General features: G+C 44.4%; 1 protein-coding gene across 3 annotated transcripts in view; it reads right to left on the reverse strand.

Moving 5' to 3' along the window:
* The window catches only part of LOC129696275 (NSFL1 cofactor p47-like), a 36,375-nt gene extending 17,679 nt beyond the window's left edge, over positions 1-18,696 (reverse strand). Inside the window, exon 1 of one of the 3 annotated variants that reach the window (XM_055634026.1) lies at positions 18,518-18,696. In XM_055634026.1, coding sequence (XP_055490001.1) covers positions 18,518-18,631 — 114 coding nt within the window. In that variant the 5' untranslated portion in view covers positions 18,632-18,696. Of the gene's footprint in view, positions 1-7,263; positions 7,537-18,517 lie in introns of those variants that run through there. The other 2 variants (XM_055634025.1, XM_055634027.1) reach the window with 2 other exon arrangements.
* Between the last annotated feature and the right edge of the window lie 3,995 nt (positions 18,697-22,691).

The raw sequence follows: 22,691 nt of genomic DNA on the forward strand, positions 1-22,691 counted from the left end.
AACAACGGGACAATCATAGACAATCATTGTTCCCCTGACCTCGAGTACATGTCTGTAAGATGCCGGCCTTTTTTTCTACCGAGAGAACTAACAGTCGTGATTGTCACGGCTGTGTATATTCCACCTGACGCCAATGTAAACAAGGCGCTCTCTCTCCTGCTGAGCACCATTAACGAACAGCAGCGGGACCACCCCGAAGGTGTTCACATAATCGCAGGGGACTTTAATAAGGCCAACTTGAAGACTGTACTGCCGAAATTCTACCAACATGTCAAGTGTTCTACTAGAGGGGTGAACATGCTGGATCATGTCTACACCAATATCAAGCACGCGTATAGAGCCATCCCCCTCCCCCAACTCGGCCAGTCAGATCATCTCTCCCTCCTGCTCTCTCCAGCCTACACCCCTCTCAGACGCAGTGCCAGGCCCACCATAAGATCTGTTACAACCTGGCCTGAAAATGCACTCTCCAATCTACAGGACTGCTTTACACAGACAAACTGGGACATATTCGAACACCAGGATCTGGAAACTCTCACAGAATCGGTGCTGGACTATATCAAGTTCTGCATCGGAAATGTGACTGTAGACAAAAACATACGGGTTTTCCCAAACCAGAAACCCTGGATGTCCAGCCAGGTCCGCACACTCCTCAGAGCCCGCGATGCTGCCTTCAGGTCAGGTGACAGAGCTCTGTACAGGGCTGCTCGAGCCGATCTGAAAAGTGGTATTAAAAAAGCCAAGGCGGACCATAAGAGGAGCATAGAGCCCCACTTGTCCAGCAATAATACACGGGAGGTATGGCGGGGCATACAAGACATTACCAACTACAGAGGCTGTGCCACAAAGTCAGAAGACCTGAGTGCGCCGCTGGCAGAAAAGCTAAATGGCTTCTTCTCCCGCTTTGAAACATCACAACAGCAGCACTCACCTGCTACAGCCCTGTTTCCACCCTCACCTGGCTCCTGTACTACTCCACTCACTGTCAGGGAACACGATGTCAGACGGGTGCTCCTGGCAGTGAACCCCAAGAAGGCTACCGGCCCAGATGGAGTCCCTGGTAAGGTGCTCAAAGCGTGCGCCCACCAGCTCACTGCCATCTTCACCAGAATTTTCAACCTCTCCCTGGACCAGGCAGTTATTCCGTCCTGCCTAAAATCAGCCACAATCGTCCCTGTGCCGAAGAAGTCTCCCATCACCAGCCTTAATGACTACCGTCCTGTGGCCCTCACTCCGGTAATCACGAAGTGCTTTGAGAGATTGGTCCTCCAGCACATCAAGGACTATCTACCACCAGACTTCGACCCCCACCAATTCGCCTATCGCCAAAACAGATCCACAGAAGACGCCATTACCGTAGCTCTCCACTCTGTGCTGAGCCATCTGGAGCAGGGGCAGAGCTACGTCCGGATGCTCTTTGTGGATTTTAGTTCAGCCTTTAATACAATCATTCCGGACATTCTCATTGGTAAACTGGTCACTCTCGGCCTCCCGACTCTCACATGTGCCTGGATAAAGGGTTTCCTCACCAACCGGCCCCAGACTGTGAGACTCGGCCCCCACCTCTCCTCCACTCGCAGGTTGAGTACCGGTTCCCCACAGGGCTGTGTGCTAAGCCCCCTCTTATACTGTCTCTACACCTACGACTGTAGTCCGGCCCACAACAACAACCGCATCGTCAAATTTGCTGACGACACTACTGTAGTCGGACTTATTTCAAAGGGAGACGAGGCAGCCTACAGAGAGGAAGTCCTGAAGTTGACAACCTGGTGCTCAGAAAACAATCTGGCTCTGAACACCAGGAAAACAAAAGAGCTCATTGTCGACTTCAGGAGGCACAGCACCGACTTAGCCCCCCTACACATCAACGGCGAGTGTGTGGAGAGGGTCAACACCTTCCGGTTTCTCGGCATCCATATCGTTGCTGATATCTCCTGGACGGACAACACGACAGCGGTCATCAAGAAGGCTCAGCAGCGGCTGCACTTCCTGAGGGTCCTCAGGAAGCACAACCTGGACTCTAACCTGCTGCTGACCTTCTACCGCTCGTCCATCGAGAGCCTGCTGACATACTGCATTACAGCATGGTATGGCAGCTGCACCATGGCAGACAGGGAGAGGCTTCAGAGGGTAACTAGGACAGCGCAGAGGATCATTGGCTGCCCTCTCCCCTACCTGATGGACATCTACACCTCCCGCTGCCTTAGCAGGGCAAAGAAGATCATCAAAGACAGCTCCCATCCTGCGTTTGGACTGTTCAACCTGCTGCCCTCTGGAAGGCGCTATAGGTGCATCAAATCCAGGACAAATAGACTCAGGAATAGTTGCTTTCCGAGAATTATAACTACTATTAATTCTAATTCACACATGCACTGACTTCACTGCCCAACATGGACTTCCATCTGTATATATGTATATATGTATGTAGCGCCGCAGAAATTGTGCACCTATTCCCGCCCCCATCCCCCCTCCCTTCTCCCTTCTGTTTCTTGTTTTTTGTGCTAAATTGTATGTATGCACGGAGTACGAGCAGCTTTCATTTTCACTGTACATGTATAGTGACAATAAATGGCATATCTATATCTAGCATATCTATTTCACTATTACAGTTAATCATAAACAGCAGATTCTAAACTCAGGTGCACATAGTTAAATTTTAATTTTGAATGCACCAGTAAAATCTAGATTGGTTAATCAAATAACTAATTTTCATTGCTGCTTCGATAGATGCAAATACAGTATATATTTTTTCAATCATGGAGGGCCATTCCAAATAACCAATTAATATACAGCAATTCCAGTGAAAACATTTAAAACCCTCAGCCAGCTAATTTTTATAGTTCCCTATTCAACGTTATTCCATATCTCAAATTTTTGGATAGTGATCTGTGAATTCTCCAAGGGCAAATTTCCATAACTTGAATAGCCTTAATGTGAAGGGTCGCCTATATTCAAATAGCTTGGAAAGGATCAATGGGAGACACATTTTATATAGACTAACCAATGAGCTTTATTAATGAAGGTGACAGCATTGATTGTCCAAAGCTGCAAAATGGTTAGGAAGAAATAAATCATAGGCACAAATTATATAATTTATGACGTTCTTAGCGGTAATTTTAGTACCATGACCAAACCACATAACCATATAACAATTACAGCACGGAAACAGGCCATCTCGGCCCTACAAGTCCGTGCCGAACCATAACCCTCCATTCCCTTCTCATCCATATGCCTATCCAATTTATTTTTAAATGATACCATCGAACCTGCCTCCACCACTTCCACTGGAAGCTCATTCCACACCGCTACCATTCTCTGAGTAAAGAAGTTCCCCCTCATGTTACCCCTAAATTTCTGTCCCATAATTCTGAAGTCATGTCCTCTTGTTTGAATCTTCCCTATTCTCAAAGGGAAAAGCTTGTCCACATCAACTCTGTCTATCCCTCTCATCATTTTAAAGACCTCTATCAAGTCCCCCCTTAACCTTCTGCGCTCCAGAGAATAAAGACCTAACTTATTCAACCTTTCTCTGTAACTTAGTTGTTGAAACCCAGGCAACATTCAAGTAAATCTCCTCTGTACTCTCTCTATTTTGTTGACATCCTTCCTATAATTGGGCGACCAAAATTGTACACCATACTCCAGATTTGGTCTCACCAATGCCTTGTACAATTGTAACATTACATCCCAGCTTCTATACTCAATGCTCTGATTTATAAAGGCTAGCATATCATAAGCTTTCTTTACCACCCTATCTATATGAGATTTCACCTTCAAGGAACTATGCACGGTTATTCCCAGATCCCTCTGTTCCACTGTATTCTTCAATTCCCTACCATTTACCATGTACGTCCTATTTTGATTTGTCCTGCCGAGGTGCAGCACCTCACATTTATCAGCATTAAACTCCATCTGCCATCTTTCAGCCCGTTCTTCCAAATGGCCTACATCACTCTGTAGACTTTGGAAATCCTCTTCATTATCCACAACACCCCCTATCTTGGCATTATCTGCATACTTACTAATCCAATTTACCACCCCTTCATCCAGATCATTGATGTACATGACAAACAACAAAGGACCCAACACAGATCCCTGAGGCACCCCACTAGTCACCTGCCTCCAACCCGACAAACAGCCATTCACCATTACCCTCTGGCGTCTCCCATTCAGCCACTGTTCAATTCATCTTGCTACTCCTGCATTTATACCCAACAGTTGAACGTTCTTAACCAACCTTCCATGAGGAACCTTGTCAAAGGCCTTACTAAAGTCCATATAGACAACATCCACTGCTTTACCCTCGTCAATTTCCCTAGTAACCTCTTCAAAAAATTTCAAGATTAGTCAAACATGACCTTCCAGGCACAAATCCATGTTGACTGTTCCTAATCAGACCCTGTTTATCCAGATGTTTATATATATTATCTCTAAGTATCTTTTCCATTAATTTGCCCACCACTGAAGTCAAACTAACAGGTCTATAATTGCTAGGTTTACTCTTAGAACCCTTTTTAAACAATGGAACAACATGCGCAGTCCGCCAATCCTCGGGGACTATTCCTGTTTCTAATGACATTTGAAATATTTCTGTCATAGCCCCGGCTATTTCTACACTAACTTCCCTCAATGTCCTAGGGAATATCCTGTCAGGACCTGGAGACTTATCCACTTTTATATTTTTCAAAAGTGTCAGTACTTCTTTTACTTTGAAACTCATAGTATCCATAGCTACTCTACTAGTTTCCCTTACCTCACATAATTCAATATCCTTCTCCTTGGTGAATACCGAAGAAAAGAAATTGTTCAATATCTCCCCCATCTCTTTTGGCTCTGCAGATAGCTGTCCACTCTGTCTCTCCAATGGACCAATTATATCCCTCGTTATCCTTTTGCTATTAATATAGCTGTAGAAACCCTTTGGATTTACTTTCACCTTACTTGCCAAAGCAACCTCATATCTTCTTTTAGCTTTTCTAATTTCTTTCTTAAGATTCTTTTTACATTCTTTATACTCCTCAAGCACCTCATTTACTTCATGCTGCCTATAATTATTGTAGATCTGCCTCTTTTTCCGGACAAGATGTCCAATTTCCCTTGAAAACCAGGGCTCTTTCCAATTTTTACTGTTTCCTTTCAACCGAACAGGAAAATAAAGATTCTGTACTCTTAAAATTTCCCCTTTAAATGTCCTCCATTTCTCTTCTACATCCTTCCCATAAAACAAAATGTCCCAGTTCACTCCTTTTAAATCATTTCGCATCTCATCAAAGTTAGCCTTTCTCCAATCAAAAATCTCAACCCTTGGTCCAGTTCTGACCCTCTCCATAATTATATTGAAACCAATGGTATTGTGATCACTGGACCCGAAGTGCTCCCCAATGCATACCTCCGCCACCTGTCCCATCTCATTTCCTAACAGGAGGTCCAGCACTGCCCCTCCTCTAGTAGGTACCTCTATGTATTGCTGCAAAAAACTATCCTGCACACATTTTACAAACTCCAAACCATCCAGCCCATTTACAGAATGTGTTTCCCAGTCTATGTGTGGAAAGTTGAAATCTCCCACAATCACTACCTTGTGCTTACTACTAATATCTGCTATCTCCTTACATATTTGCTCTTCCAATTCTCGATCCCCATTTGGCGGTCTATAATACACCCCTATAAGTGTTGCTACACCTTTCCCACTTCTCAGTTCCACCCAAATAGCCTCCCTAGATGAGCCATCCAATCTATCCTGCCAAAGCACTGCTGTAATATCTTCCCTGACAAGCAAGATAAATCAAAGCAGAGTTGAAAATATTTAAATAACAATCCATAGCTCCTAGCCAACACAACTGGAAATTGACAGCTTGCTTAAGAATATTGTGCAAGGGCGAACTAGAACTAAGATTGTTGTGAGAAGATAATGAGCTTTTGAGATAATGTCAGACCAAGTATACGTAGAACTTTTGGAAGTTGCTTCATCACTCTAGTAAAGCGATATCTGCACAAAAAGTCATAAATTCAGAAATCTGTGCAAGAGCTCTTATTGTTGATAACAGTTCAGTTCCTTTGTAAAAGTCTACTTAAATAGCATGTCAATTTGACATCATGAAACTTCTGTGAAAGCATACGTTGGTAGCCACTTCCTTAAACTTTGGCTTACTGAAGTAAAAAAGACATACAAAAGCATGCAAAAAAAATAATGTAGATAAAATGCAAAGTTTCTTTTGCCATCAGTCTAATTATAAATTCTGAATAGATCTGTTTCTACCTTTACATTCCTCTTCTCTACTATGTCCACTACATGTTCCACTTTCAGACATGTTAACATTTACTGTATAGCTTTAAAATTGATTACAAAATTATATGGTATCTGTCTAAATCTATTAAAAATATCTAAAATATTTACAAAGATATGCATATGGATGGAATTAGATTCAAGATTCAATTTAATTGTCACATGTACCAATTAAGCTACAGGGAAATTTGAGTTACCCTGCAGTCATACTAAGTAAAAAGCAAAAATACACACAGCACATAAAATGAAGTTTAACATAAACATCCAACATCTGAAGAAGGGTCTCAACCCGAATCGTCGCCCATCCCTTCTCTCCAGAGATGCTGCCTGTCCCATTGAGTTACTCTAGCATTTTGTGCCAATCTTCGATTTAAACCAGCATCTGCAGTTCTTTCCTACACATATGCAGTTATTTGCTTCTAAATAAAAGCTCAATGTGCAGGAGGTACAAAAATGTCAGTAACATGAACCGTAAAGAGGATAGGGATAATTGCAGCAGCATATGGACAGACATGTAGCAGATTAAATTTTATTCAGCAAAATTAGGCGATGCATTTTGGTAGAATAATCAGAGGTAATATTGGATAAAGGATACGGTTCTTAAAAGAGGTGCATGATCAGAGGGAACTGGAGGTGTGTGCGTGATAAATCATGGGAAATGACAGGGCAAGTTGAGAAAATGATAAATAAGGTATACTCAATTTTAGGTTTCATCAACAACAACATGCTGTTTTATTTTCTGAGATTGTGACTAACAGAATAGCTGAGGCTGGGGAAAGAGTAGATCACAGAAAAGTACAGCATAGGGACTGGTCCTTCAGCCCTTCCAGCAATCCCAATCAATAAACAGGCAGCTTAATAGAATATAAGGTTTTGCAGATTTGAATCATTAAATGGAGAAAGAATATTTCAGTTACAAACAACTATATTGTAACAAATTATAGGAAAAACATGAAGAAAGTAATAAAATCTCAAACCCCTCTGCTCGTTAAGTCTTCCGTGAAACGAGCAGTGGCCAGTTGCAATGAGTCTCTTGGCCTTCTGCCCATCAGAGAATCCTGTTTGCGACGGCTGGTCTAGAGAACTCAAGGGTCCTGGCATTGTTCCAATCCCAGTCCAAGGTGAAGTCTCCTCTCTCTTCAACCCGCCACCTCCCGAAGGTGAAGTCTTAAAACTAGTAACAAGTTTCACAGCCTTCTGCCCATCGGGGACTTCTGCTTGTGGTGGTTGGTCTGGAGAATGGGAATCCTGGCATCGTTCCGGTTCCAGTCTTAGGTGAAGTTCCAAGACTCATAATGAAACTCCCCCTTTATACACCAAGACTAACCTAAGATAAACAACTTCTCGTGACAATTGCTTAGTCTATATCAGCAATTTTGGAGAAAAAAAAGATAAAGAAAACAAAATTCACACAGCTGTGCATGCTAATCTGCACGTACCAATTTAACTCATTAGTTGCTGGATATCATGCCTTATGAAATGTTATGAAACGGTGCCTTATGAAATGTTATAGTATCCAGATGTGACTACACCTACAAGAATGCATGCAGGTTTGGTCTGTCTAAGGAAAAATATACCTGCAAAAGAGGGGAACACCAAGTTTAATCAAACTAATTCTTGAGATAGAAAAAGTTATATAGAAATATTAAGCATTCTGGGCTCCCGATCTATTAAGCAGTCTATGCTCTCGAGGGTTTTGAAGATTGAGAGCTTTTCTCATTGAAGCAGGATAATGATTTGCAACCAGAACCAAGGTGGGGTGGGAGTAGGGTTTATAGGTTAAATATGGTTATAGCCTAAGGGCTCGTCACATACCTGAATAGGAAGACATTGCTTCACCTAAAGGGAAGTGAATCATTTCCATGATTTAGTTTTGAATTAACAAATTTTCATATTCAGACTGTTCAACAAGAACATTAATGAGAGCAGGTTATGGAGTTTTAAGAATCGTCTTTCAGTCTTGACATGTTCACTGCCCTGGCTGTCAGCCTAAATGTTAAGGGCCCGTCCCTTTAGGCGATTTTTTCGGCGACTGCCAGCTACAGTCAGTCACAGCAGGATGCCGAAAAGTCGGCCTCTGGACCCACCCACGACAATGTCTACGACAACCTACCACCTAGTCGACATCAATCTAGGACTACCGGCGACCCAATTCTTCGCGACTTAGGACATCCACCTACGACCACACCTACAACAACTTACGACCACATAGGCGACAACCTACGACAACCGGTCAACCTATGTCCACCCGCGACAAGCTACGACATACTACAACCCTATCGGCCACAACTGAAGACAATTCAGTCCCCTCTACCTGTCGCCGGTTGACGTAGGTAGTTGCTAATGAAATTCATGGACGTCATCATCCAGCAACAACCTACGTCACCTGACGACAACCTAAGACAGCACCTACGACAGGAGAAGGCAAGCTACGTCAAACCCACAGTCGCCAAAAAGTTTTGAACATTTCAAAATTCAGCAGCGACAAGAAAAAAAGTTATGACTCTTTTGTCGACTTGAGGAGACGACTCAGGACCATACAGGTGTCACCTCGCGACCATGTGGCGACAGCCTAGTCACTGAAACATTCAGGACAGGCCCTTTAGGCTACGTAATGAGTTGAAGGGCACACACAAGGAAGACTGGAAACCAGTTAGGCATAAAGTCAGGCACAATAAGGATATACAAAGGTCAGGATTGGTCCCCAAGCCCCAATGTATCTGGATGACTTGCAGGGAAAATTGGGGGACCTGGGAGGGGAAGAAACCCTTTGCTCCTCCTAGCTATTCAATTCTCTGCTACTTTTATGATTCACTGTCTGACTCAACAATTGGCAGACAAACCAGTAGAACCGGTTAAATCAAAAGGTTAGCAACATAATTGTTTAAAATGTTAATTAACCTTGGGGTAGGCTGGGTGTCTATCCAACTCCACCTCTGCCAAACTCAGATGAGATCAGGTTGGGTTTGATATTTCTTAATTGTAACTTCTGATACAACCACCACCACAGCTCTTCTGGCGGGTTAAAATATCACCCATGTCAGTAATGGGTCTGTCCCACTTAGGCAACGTTTTAAGCAAAGATCCTAGAGGAGCAAGATAGACCACTCCTCCGAAATTCAATGGACTGGCGTGTAGTACGTGACGGAACGTCACGGCCGCCATTTTTTAATGCGACACGCGACTTCCGGTATGCCACCCGCTGTGATCCAAAGCAAAGATTATAGAGCTCCGCTATAATCTTTGATCCAAAGCAAAGATCCTCGAGTATCTTGTAGCGGGAACAGCCCCCTCCTTTGCGTAGTTTCCCTTGCATTGTATTGCTTTAACACACACTGCACAAAATTAAATTTAACGTATACATATTTTATATATTTATATGAATGTGTGTCTGTGTGTGAGAGGCAAGTTAGAGATAATTAAGTTTATTCTCATGGATCAGAAGCAACTTTGATTTAAATAATCACTATTAATTTATTTGTCTTGTAAGATGATATACATAAACCATAAAGGCAATTATATATATAATTATATAGTAATAATATATATATGCATATATATATATATATTTATACACACATATATATACACATACATATATACACACATACATATATACATACATACATACATACGTATACACATACATATGCACACATACAAATACACGCATACATATGGATACATTTATATGCATACATACACACATATAAACATATATATACATACATATATACACACATATACATATACATGCATATATACACATACATGCATATATACACATACATATATATTTATACATATGATTAACATGTAGAGGAACCAACGAGAGAGCAGGCTATTTTAGACTGGGTATTGAGTAATGAGGAAGGGTTAGTTAGCAATGTTGTACGTTGGGCAAGAGTGACCATAATATGGTTGAGTTCTTCATTAGGCAGGCAGTGACTAGTGGGGTACCGCAAGGCTCAGTGCTAAGTATTTTCTTTCGATCCTCTTTTGGACCCAAGGCATAGCAGAGCTGCCAACTCTCACGAAGAGGCAAGGGAGGGAGAGATGGAAGGGAGGGAGAGAGGGAAGGGAGGGAGATCGCGAAGAGAGGGGGAGAGAGAGAGAGAGAGAGAGAGATCGAGAGAAGAGAGGGGAGCGAGAGATCGAGAGGAGGGGAGAGAGAGATCGAGAGAAGAGAGGGAGAAGGGGGGAGAGGGAGAAGGGGAAGAGGGAGAAGGGGAAGAGGGAGAAGGGGGAGGGAGAAGGGGAAAGGGGGGGAAAGGGAGAAGGCGGGAGGGAGAAGGGGACAGGGAGAAGGGGGAGGGGGAGAGTGGAACGATAGCACATTATGACGCGCAGCCGTCCCATTCCGACCAAAGATTATGGAGCAGAGCTCCACTAGTACTTTGATTGCGGCCGCCGCCACCGAACCCCCCCGACCCACCATTGCACCCAAAGATGATAGAGCAGAGTTATATAATATTTGATTGCACCCTTCTTCACGGCGGGCTTGTGATCTTTGCTTGTGATGTCTTGTATGTATGTGAGTGTTGTTTGCTATGTCCCTATGTTCGAGGAATATAATGGGTAACAGCCGCCCATTCTCGAACTTGAATCTGAGCTCGAAAAATCTCCTGGTCACTGGACCCAATGTGTCCGCGGGCCATATTGTGGAGACCAATCCCTTACAAGAACAAAACCAAAACGTACAGAAGTGTTAAAATTGTCTTTATTATTCTGGTGAGTAAAGATCTATTAAAAATAAGTCTAATAACTTTCTAATGTACCGACAAACCCAGTTTCCCAATGGCCTTTGATGGGAGAACAGAAAATAACATTTTCACGACAGAATGTCGACTGAAAATAATAAAAATATTTTCTCACCTTTCTTTTTTATTGGGGAACCTAAAGAATGACAGGTCGGGTCGTTTAGATTTACGATTAGAATACTTGATAGCAGAGCAGTGAGATGAAATTTAGATAAGGACGCCATGACAGTGTGGGGGAAGCCCAATAAATGCCTCGAAAAATGGCGTCAACGATCACACACGTCATACTACGCGTTTTTCGAGGAGTGGTCTATCTTGCTCCTCTAGGATCTTTCGTTTTAAGGGCCTGTCCCACGAGCATGCCCTGAGTTGGATGATCAGCCATGATCATATTGAATGGCGGTGCAGGCTCGAAGGGCCGAATGGCCTACTCCTGCACCTATTTTCTATGTTTCTATGTGACTGCATCTATTTAATAAAGTGATTGTTGCATTTGTTTGTTTATAATGTAATCAAACATTATGGGCGAAAGTTCCTAAATTTCTAATATCTAGTCCGAGTCAAATACAGGTGCACAACCTTTTATCCGACGATCCAAATAACGAAAACCTCCGAATAGCGACATTTTTTCAGTCCTTGAAGAAAGGTCCTTGAAAACGTTCACCGAGGGCGGCCCGCAGAGGTGACAGCGGAACCTCCGGTCGGTCTTCGAAGAAAGGGGAACTAAATCCCCATTCATAAAAGAGAAGGTGAGGGTATATTGCGCGGGAGGGTTAATAATTGACAATCTGCTGCTGCCTGCCCGCTGAGTTACAAAGTTCCCACGGTAGACTCACAATACACAGTGTATCGTGAGTCTTGCGTGGGAACTTTTAAACTCAGCGGGCAGGCAGCAGCAAATTGTCGCTCCCTTCAGTTTCACCCCACCTACACCCCTCTGCTTCCCGGCCATGTGTGTGACCCCTTCCCTCCCCTCTCCAGCTCCCCGCGCATTGCACCGGCGCGGGGGCTTTGCACTGTCTTCACGTCGGAGCTAGTGCCAATCACCGGAGACGTCAGGACCAACTGGACACCGGCCCCCAGGCCCACTGCAAGCACAGAGATCCCAGAGACCCACAGCCAGCAGCAGCCCAGCCACGTTCTAATTCCAGAGGAACACGCTCCCCGTAGGGACCGAAGCTGATGGTGTGCAAGGTGCGTCTTGGTCTTGGGGTTGCGGATGAGCGGCGCAGCTCGGGCTGTGACGTCTCCGGCCACCCCCCTGTACAGGAGCTGAGGCTGGGAACTGTGGGGTTGTTTGCAGTTGCAGAGGGAGGGGGCAAGGGCGGTAAAGTTCCCAGTCTCAGCTCCAGTCCAGAGGGGTGATCGGAGACGTCAGGACCAACGGGACACCGACTGCAAGCACGGAGATCCCAGAGACTCACAGCCAGCAGCAACTCTAGCCCAGCCCTGCTCCAACTCCAGAGGAACCCAGGTTGCGGATGAGGGGGCGCAGCTCGGGCTGTGGGCGAACTGCCACTTGTCGCTGTAGCGGCGCATCGGGGAGCGGGTTCCTGTTGGTCCTGACGTCTCCGGCCATCCCCCTGGACAGGAGCTGAGAGACGTCAGGACCACCAGAAGCTGCTCCCCGATGGGCCGCTACAGCGACAAGTGGCAGTTCGCCCACAGCCCGAGCTGCGCCCCCTCATCAGGACACCGACCCCCAGGCCCACTGCAAGCACGGAGATCCTAGAGACTCACAGCCAGCAACAACTCTAGCCCAGCCCCGCTCCAACTCCAGAGGAACCCGGGTTGAGGATGAGGGGGCGCAGCTCGGGCTGTGGGCGAACTGCCACTTGTCGCCGTAGCGGCGCATCGGGGAGCGGATTCCTCTGGAGTTGGAGGGACAGGGAGACACAGCGGCTTTTGAGAATGGTGGGCAATCACTTCCAAAGTTCTGCCCACACAGTCAGTACACTTCTCCTACACTTGTCTCCTGCACTAAGATTATCTCGCAAAGAATGATCCCAGCCTAACCCTCCCTATTCTCTCCTATTCTGCAAGATAAAACTACATTGTAGACTCAAACTCGCGATCGAGTAACTGCCAGGATCGAGGCGCAAACTCGCGACCTTGCGGATATGAGCCGAGCACTCTACCACTGCGCCAGCCGTTAAAATCTACGCTAAAAATCTTCCATTCCGAAAGCCGAAAAATTCTGAATTACGAAAAGTGTCTGGTCCCAAGGCTTTCGGATAAAAGGTTGTGCACCTGTACAAGGTGCACAACCTTTCTCTCACTGTCACCATGGGCCAAAGGTTCCATACCAGCAAGTTCCCGAACAACTACTTTCCTGCAATCATCAGGTTAATGAACAAACCTGTTTAACCCTAATCCTACCTCAACAACGGAACACTACAGATCTCCTGTTTCTCTGTCATGGATCTCCTCCATGGCCAGAGTTAGCAACACCGGAAATTGGAGGAACAGCACCTCATATTTCGCTTGGGGAGTCTGCATCCTGCAGGCATGAACATTGAATTCTCCCAATTTTGTTAGCCCTTGCTATCTCCTCCCCTTCCTCAGCCCTCGGGCTGTCTCCTCACATCCCTCGGCCCTCGGGCTCCTCCTCCTCCTTTTTTCTTCCTTCTCCCTGCCACCCCCTATTAGTCTGAAGAAGGGTTTCGGCCCGAAACATTGCCTATTTCCTTCGCTCTATAGATGCTGCTGCACCCACTGAGTTCCTCCAGCATTTTTGTGTACCTTCGATTTTCCAGCATCTGCAGTTCCTTCTTGAACACTACAGATCTCCTGTTCTGCGATGGACTTGCTTTATAATTGTCGTTAACACTAATGTTTGCACTTGCTTTTTGCAGAGTATTTTTATTTTCATTTTATTGCATAATATATGTACAATTTAATGTTGTATGTATTGTCTGAGACTCTTTGCCTGTGATGTTGTTGCAAGCAAGAGTTTCTGTGTACCTGTACCTCACCATATTTGTGCATATTACAATAAACTCAACTTGAATATTAAATGTAAGAACAAGGATAATCAGAATGGATTATTCAGTGGTACACCTTTCTATTTCATATCAAGAAGGTCAAGGTCAACAGAATGGTATCCAATCAAATAAATAAATATATATATATATACGTAAAAGATCCAACCACATACAAACATGTTTGGTATACAAACAATGGCTTACAAGTTTTTCTTTCATTTTGCTAACCAAATGGAAACTCTCGATTAGAATCACAGAGTCATAGACATACAGCTTGGAAACAGGCCATTTGGCCCAACTAATGGGAAAGTCTAGGACCACAGGACACAGCTTCAGATTAAAAGGACGTACCTTTACAATGGAGATGAGGAGGAATTTCTTTAGCTGGAGGGTGGTGAAACTGGAAATCATTCTCACACAGTGGTAGAGGCCAAGTCAATGGGCATTTTAAAAGCGGACATTGATAGGCTTTTGATTAGTAAGGGTGTCAAAGGTTACAGGGAGAAGGCAGGAGAATGGAGTTGAATGGAGAAAAATAAATCAGCAATGAACAAATGGCAGAGCGGTCAAGTTGGGCCAAATGGCCTAATTCTGCTCCTTTGTCTTATGAACCTGCCCGTGCCAAGTAAGATGCCCCATCTAATCTAGTCATATTTGCCTGCATTTGGCCCATATACCTCTAAACATTTCCTATCCATATACTGTTATGGTTATGAAAATAATCTTAATCATATACAGTACAACAGTCCATGCTCATTATTAGAAATGTAGCCTCTCATTTTGTGGAAATACTAGCTACTATAATAAATAGAACACATTCGAAAGTAGGACTGCTCATTCGTTTTGAGGATTTATATCTGATCATTGAAGTTCAAGCTTTCATTAGTGTTTACTGAATTCATTAGCAGCATTAGTTCTGGCAAAACAAATATATCAGAAATAACTCCTCAAAAATAACATTCTGTAAATTGATTTTTTTTCTCATTCTTTTTTGGTGACAACATTACCAATATTTGAGTATATTTCTGATTGCAATGCAAGATTAAACTATACTGACAGTATAAACACTTAAAACCAACAGAATCAAATTCATGGAGCTCAGTAGCAGTAATTCACTGTACAATTAAAGTACAGTTATATGATTCACCCCTGCCACCAACCACCCATCATTCCACTAAACTAATGCACTAAACTAAACTGAAACATTTGAAAATGTTTGTGGTAATCTTAAAAGACTAGAAAATAATTTGTTTTCTTTGGTTATATAGTTAAACTGTATCCTAAACCACAGTTTCAATGCAAGGTTAAAAGCATGAAAATATTACATTGCAATAATTGGGAAATAATAAAGATCTGAGAATTAATACTTCTGAAAAGAATACCGATATGTTGGTGTGAACTAAATATCTAGGACTGCTTTGAATCAATTACAAATAGTCAGAGAATATTAATAATTATTTCCAACTATTGGCTGTAAATGACCCTGTGTCTAATCAAGGGTCCCACCTGCCTGCATTTGGTCTATATTGCTCTAAATCTATCCTATCCATGTACCCGTCTACATGTTTCTTAAACTTTGCTATAGTACCTGCCTCAACTACCTCCTCTTTGTTGACCATCCTATCTACCTGTGTTGCCACTTTCAAGGGAAGTAGATGGGTTAGAATGACTAAGTGGAGTTGAAAAACAGAACATTCAATATCATGCTAGCAGTGTACAAAGAATAAATCAAGATGTTATAAGGAGGGAAGTGTCCAGGTAAACTGGGATCTGTACCCTGGAAAAAAGTAACACGGGTGAAATCTCCTGACCAAAGAAATAGACATGATGGCAAAGTGGAGGAAGAGAGCTGGGGCATCATATTGGGCTCAAAAAGCACTGAAACACAGGGAATAAAACAGAGGTCTCTGCTGAAGAATTATTCTTCATTCATGTTCCGTCTAGTTTTATGCAAATTTCACGTTTTGCTTCTGCAATGTTTAGTTCCAATAGGGATTTGTTTTGCCCCTTTCATTTTGTTTACCTGTTTTCATTTGTTTCCTTCTATTTACATGTCCTCCAGGCAGATCATCTATCATTAATTAACATGTTTTACCACCACTGCTTGCCATTCAATTCCCACTTACCAAATATCCCTGCTGTTCTCACCAAATGTTCTTAGAGCAAGGTGGTCCATTCCTGCGAAATCCAATGGACTGACGTGTAGTACGCACCAGAGCGTAACTTCCACCATTTCAGTAAATACGACCAGACTTCAGTTATGCCTCTCGCAGTGTAATAAGCATTGCGGAGGACCAGTTTGTGTGTTTTAAAATGTTTTAAATGGTCTTTTACATTTTATTTTTAAATGCAGTAAACCCTCATCAATTTCCCCCATCACTGTCAGCAATTTGGTCGCCATTTGCTGAAGTAAGTGTGTGTGTGGAAACTTGCGTGATTGTTAATCTGACTGGAAGCCAAGTCTGACTGGACACACGCTAATATACACGAAAATGGCAAATACCTTGTACAGGGAGAAACTGTAGATGCTGATTTAAACCGAAGACAGACACAAAAGGCTGGATCAGGAGAAAAGGGGGATCTGGAGAAAAGGAATGGGTGATATTTTGGGTTGACTTTTTCGATAGCTGCCATGACCTGTTTGATGAGACCCTTCGCCCTGCTCCTGGTCTCGGCCCGCACCGATCTGCTGTGTATGTGTGCGTGTGTGGCGGAGTCCGAGGGGAGAAGCGCCGGCACCAAGGGCGAGCCAACACGCGGACAGACGGACGAAAGCAACGATCATAGAGCGGAATAGGTGAAATTTAAAAAAACACCCGAAAGGAAATATATGTTTAACAAAAAAAGGGGGGCCAGCAATTGCTCCGTGTCCGTGTCCGGGGTGGGAGATGGCTTGAGTTCCACATTCCCCTGACTCAGTCTGAAGACGGGTCTCGACCCAAAATGTCACCTATTCCTTTTGTCCAAAAATGCCGCCCGACCCCCTGCATTTTGTGTCTACCCTTTAACCTCTCAGCCTGATATAGCAGAATCTCCATGAATTAGCTTGACGTCTTGATGGAAGCCGGTTATGGAAATGGCGCTGAAGATTACCCATCACCTACTACGGATTTTTCGCGGAGTAAACCATCTTGCTCCGCTCTAAGATCTTTGGTTCTCATCATGTTCAATGTTCAGCTGGTGTGTACACTTTAACTTCACAATGCTGGCCATTTGAGAATGGAGAATCCGTCAGGGAAAACACACTGCAATGAAGCTAACAGAAGACCAGGCAAACTGGCGAATTCTAGACTTCATTTTACTGTGCAAAATCAGGCAGCAGAATACCACTTTATTTAATCCTTAGTAATAGTGACTACTGATAGTTATTTAATCCTTAGTAATAGTGAGTACTGGTGGTCTAATCTTTCATCTTTAAGCTTAATATAAAATCCTAGTCAAAATCAATCTTCTCAATGGCCAGAGTCAGTCAAGAAGAATGCATGTCAGTAATGTTCCTGTTACATTTGTTGATAAATACTGGACCACAGAACATAAAACACGAAAGAGCAGGAATACTCTAGCTCAACTGAATCAAGGCTGATCTACCTCAGCTGCATTCTGCTTTCTTGCAACTTCCCTATGTTCTTCGAATCGCTTAATATTCAAAAATTGGTCTCAGCGTTGAATAAAATTACTGATTCCCACAACTGTCCTTGATAGAGAATTCCAAAGATTCACCACCCTTCGACTGAAGAATTTTCCCTTGCTTTTTTTTTATCCTAGTGGCCTTGCCCTCATTAAACCCACTGACTCCCACAGCTATTTAGACTACACTTCTTCCCACCCTGCTTCCTGCAAAGACTCTATCCCCTACTCCCAATTCCCCCATCTACACCGCATCTGCACCCAAGATGGGGTGATCATGGCTGATCATCCACAATCAGTACCCCGTTCCTGCCTTATCCCCATATCCCCTGACTCCGCTATTTTTAAGAGCCCTATCTAGCTCTCTCTTGAAAGTATCCAGAGAACCGGCCTCCATCGCCCTCTGAGGCAGAGAATTCCACAGACTCACCACTCTGAGTGAAAATATGTTTTTTCGGAAATGTCAATTCCCTTTGCCGTTTTCACACCTTACATCACCTTATCTATGTATACATGTACCCCCTCTCCCCCTCCCTTTCCTGCTGCCTGTCCCTCTCAGTTACTCCAGCATATTTGTGTCTATCCTTGGTTACAGTTTGCGCAGTCAAGGGGGAATATTCTCCCCCCACCCGTGAGAAATGTTATATCAGTGTCAGAACCACAGCACTGCAGCCAGGCAAATGTTCACTCTTCTGCTGTGCTAACTGGAGTGGAGAGCTGACCAACGGTGGCGAATAGGGACATGTCTGCCACACTGGAGAGCTGCGGCAGAGGCTGATCCCTCCACACCCGGTCCCGGTCCCGGTCCCGGCACGCGCGCGGAGCAATGACTGACAGCCCGGGAGAGTGAGCCCCGTCACCTGCATGTCCCAGCTGGTCGCCTCCAGGCGGGCTCTCGCTCTGGCTCTGGCTCCTTCCTCCGCCGCCCCGGTTAACCGCACCAACCGCAGAGCTCGCTCCTCACCTTCCGCCATCTTCGCATTAATGTATCCGTGCCCGTGACCCGCCCCCCGTGCTAGCGAGAGAGAGAGCGAGCGAACCCCCGGGGCCGCCCTGCGCTCTCAGGAAACACTGGCTTTGCAACCTGCAGCCACCTGCAAGACTCTGCCCGACTCGCTCCTCTATAATCTTTGTCCACTAGCATTTATCTTTCCCGCAAGCTGCCCCCCGCGAGCTCAAGCTATCCATCGCTCTCCTCTCCAAAGTCATTGATCACTTCCAAAGAACCCGCTTACCATCTTCTACCTAATCAGCAACTCGACATTTCAACATCTTTAATGCACCCATCCTGCAGAACTGGCCAAACTTAAAACGACAGTTTGTTATATTATTTTTAATCCTGTGGCTTCTTTTTACTCCCTTCAGGATCACCTTTTCATATTCATTCCATATTCCCCCAACGCGTATTACTATATATCTCCTTGCCAATCCAATTCATTGGAAATATTGAATTTACCTAATACTGAGAAATGTATACTACTCTCCGAGGTCAACACACATTTCTCAAGATGCAACTCACAGTGAAGTTCTATTACACAGAGTTCTGGCGCATGTTTCCTAACTCTATTTCTACATGTTTCTAGCTTCAGGTTCCTGGGGGTCAACATCTCCGATGACCTCTCTTGGACCCACAATACCTCAACTCTGATCAAGAAGGCTCACCAGCGTCTCTTCTTCCCGAGGAGACTGAAGAAGGTCGATCTGTCTCCTCAGATCCTGGTGAACTTCTACCGCTGCACCATCGAGAGCATCCTTACCAACTGCATCACAGTATGGTATGGCAACTGCTCTGTCTCCGACCGGAAGGCATTGCAGAGGGTGGTGAAAATTGCCCAACGCATCACCGGTTCCTCGCTCCCCTCCATTGAGTCTGTCCAAAGCAAGCGTTGTCTGCGGAGGGCGCTCAGCATCGCCAAGGACTGCTCACACCCCAACCATGGACTGTTTACCCTCCTACCATCCGGGAGGCGCTACAGGTCTCTCCGTTGCCAAACCAGCAGGTCCAGGAACAGCTTCTTCCCGGCGGCTGTCACTCTACTCAACAACGTACCTCGGTGACTGCCAATCACCACCCCCCCCCCGGACACTTATTATTATTTATTCAAATCATTTGCTATGTCGCTCTTCCAGGGAGATGCTAAATGCATTTCGTTGTCTCTGTACTGTACACTGACAATGATAATTAAAATTGAATCTGAATCTGAATCTGAATCTATTTAGACCTTTTAATTGCAGTAGACAAAAGATGCTGGAGTAGGCCATTCGGTCCTTCGAGCCAGCACCGCCATTCAATATGATCATGGCTGATCATCCACAACCAGTACCATGTTTCTGCCTTCTTGCCATATCCCCTGACTCCGCTATCTTTAAGAGTTCTATCTAACAGTCTCTTGAAAGCATCCAGAGAATTGGCCTCCACTGCCTTCTGAGGCAGAGAATTCCACAGATTCACAACTCTCAGGCTGAAAAAGTTTTTCCTCATCTCTTCTAAATGGCCTAACCTAATTCTTAAACTTTGGCCCCTGGTTCTGGACTCCCCCAACATCGGGAGCATGTTTCCTGCCTCTAGCGTGTCCGATCCCTTAATAATCTTATATGTTTCAATAAGATACCCTCTCATCCTTCTAAATTCCAGAGTATACAAGCCCAGGCGCTCCATTCTATCAACATATGACAGTCTCGCCATCCCGGGAATTAACCTAGTGAACCTACGCTGCAAATGTCCTTCCTCAAATTTGAAGACCAAAACTGCACACAATACACCAGGTGTAGTCTCACTAGGGCCCTGTACAACTGCAAAAGGACCTTTTTGCTCCTATACTTAACTCATCTTGTTATGAAGGCCAACATGCCGCTTTCTTCACTGCCTGCTGTACCTGCATGCTTACTTTCAGTCACTGATGAACAAGGATCCCCAGATCTCATTGTACTTCCCCTTTTCGCAACTTAACACCATTCAGATAATAATCTGCCTTCCTGTTTTTGCCACCAAAGTGGATAACCTCACATTTATCCAAAATAAACTGCATCTGTCATGCATCTGTCCATTCACCCAACCTGTCCAAATCACCCTGCATCCTCATAGCATCCTCCTCACAGTTCACACCGCCACCAAGCTTTGTGTCTGCAAATTTGCTAATGTTACTTTTAATCCCTTCATCTAAATCATTAATGCATATTGTAAATAGCTGCGGTCTCAGCACCGAGCCTTGCGGTACCCCACTAGTCACTGTCTGCCATTCTGAAAGATCCCTGTTAATCCCTACTCTTTGTTTCCTGTCTGCCAACCAATTTTCTATCCATGTCAGTACCCTATCCCCAATACCATGTGTTCTAATTTTTCCCACAAATCTCCTATGTGGGGCCTTATCAAATGCTTTCTGAAAGTCCAGATACACTACACCCACTGGTTCTCCCTTGCCCATTTTCCTAGTTACATCCTCAAAAAATTCAAAAAAAGAGTAGTCAAGCATGATTTCCCCTTCGTAAATCCATGCTGCCTGGGACCGATCCTGTTACTGCTATCCCTATTTCATCTTTTATAATTGACTCCAGCATCTTACCCAACACCGATGTCAGGCCAACTGGTCTATAATTCGCTGTTTTCTCTCTCCCACCTTTCTCAAAAAGTGGGATAACATTAGCTACCCTCCAATTCACAGGAACTGATCCTGAATATATAGAACATTGGAAAATGATCTCCAATGCTTCCACGATTTCTAGAGCCACTTCCTTAAGTGCCCTGGGATGCAGACCAATTTACTAACGTATTTGCTTAATCTTCTTGCTAGAGTTTTCGCTACTATTTTCTGATCTGTATTTAACAGTGCAATAGCTCTGTATGAACCAGGATCTTCTATATCTTTATAGACATAGAAACATAGAAACATAGAAAATAGGTGCAGGAGTAGGCCATTCGGCCCTTCGAGCTTGCACCGCCATTCAATATGATCATGGCTGATCATCCAACTCAGTATCCCATCCCTGCCTTCCCTCCATGCCCCCTGATCCCTCCGTTTAGCCACAAGGGTCACATCTCCCTCTTAAATATAGCCAATGAACTGGCCTCAACTACCTTCTGTGGCAGAGAATTCCACAGATTCACCACTCTCTGTGTAAAAAATGATTTTCTCATCTCGGTCCTAAAAGACTTCCCCCTTATCCTTAAACTGTGACCCCTAGTTCTGGAATTCCCCAACATCGGGAATAATCTTCCTGCATCTAGCCTGTCCAACCCCTTAAGAATTTTGTAAGTTTCTATAAGATCGCCCCTCAATCTTCTAAATTCTAGCGTGTACAAGCCAAGTCTATCCAGTCTTTCTTCATATGAAAGTCCTGCCATCCCAGGAATCAGTCTGGTGAATCTTCTCTGTACTGACTCTATGGCAAGAATGTCTTTCCTCAGATTAGGAGACCAAAACTGTATGCAATACTCCAGGTGTGGTCTCACCAAGACCCTGTACAACTGCAGTAGAACCTCCCTGCTCTTATACTCAAATCCTTTTGCTATGAATGCTAACATTGTGTTGCGTAGGTCTCGAAACGAAAGAGAGGAGTCAGGTATTTCGAGAGACACCTTTATTTGTGTTCCTCCCGGTTGCAGGGAAGTCCACACGAGAGAAAGATGGCATCCAAACCCCTGCCTTTAAACCCTCTGGTTAAGGGCTGCCTCCGGACCGAACCACTCCCATGCTGAGGGGTTCGACAGTTAGGATGGCCCAACCCTTGGGAGCTGCCACAACATACCTTTTCCTTTCTTCACTGCCTGCTGCACCTGCATGCCTACTTTCAATGACTGGTGTACCATGACACCCAGGTCTTGTTGCATCTCCCCTTTTCCTTATCGGCGACCATTCAGATAATAGTCTACTTTCCTGTTTTTGCCACGAAAGTCGATAACCTCACATTCATCCACATTATACTGCATCTGCCATGCATTTGCCCACCTACCCAACCTATCAAAGTCACCTTGCAGCCTCCTAGCATCCTCCTCACAGCTAACACTGCCCCCCAGCTTCGTGTCATCCGCAAACT

Source organism: Leucoraja erinacea, chromosome 4, assembly GCF_028641065.1.
Source record: "Leucoraja erinacea ecotype New England chromosome 4, Leri_hhj_1, whole genome shotgun sequence".
Taxonomy (NCBI): Eukaryota; Metazoa; Chordata; class Chondrichthyes; order Rajiformes; family Rajidae; genus Leucoraja; species Leucoraja erinaceus.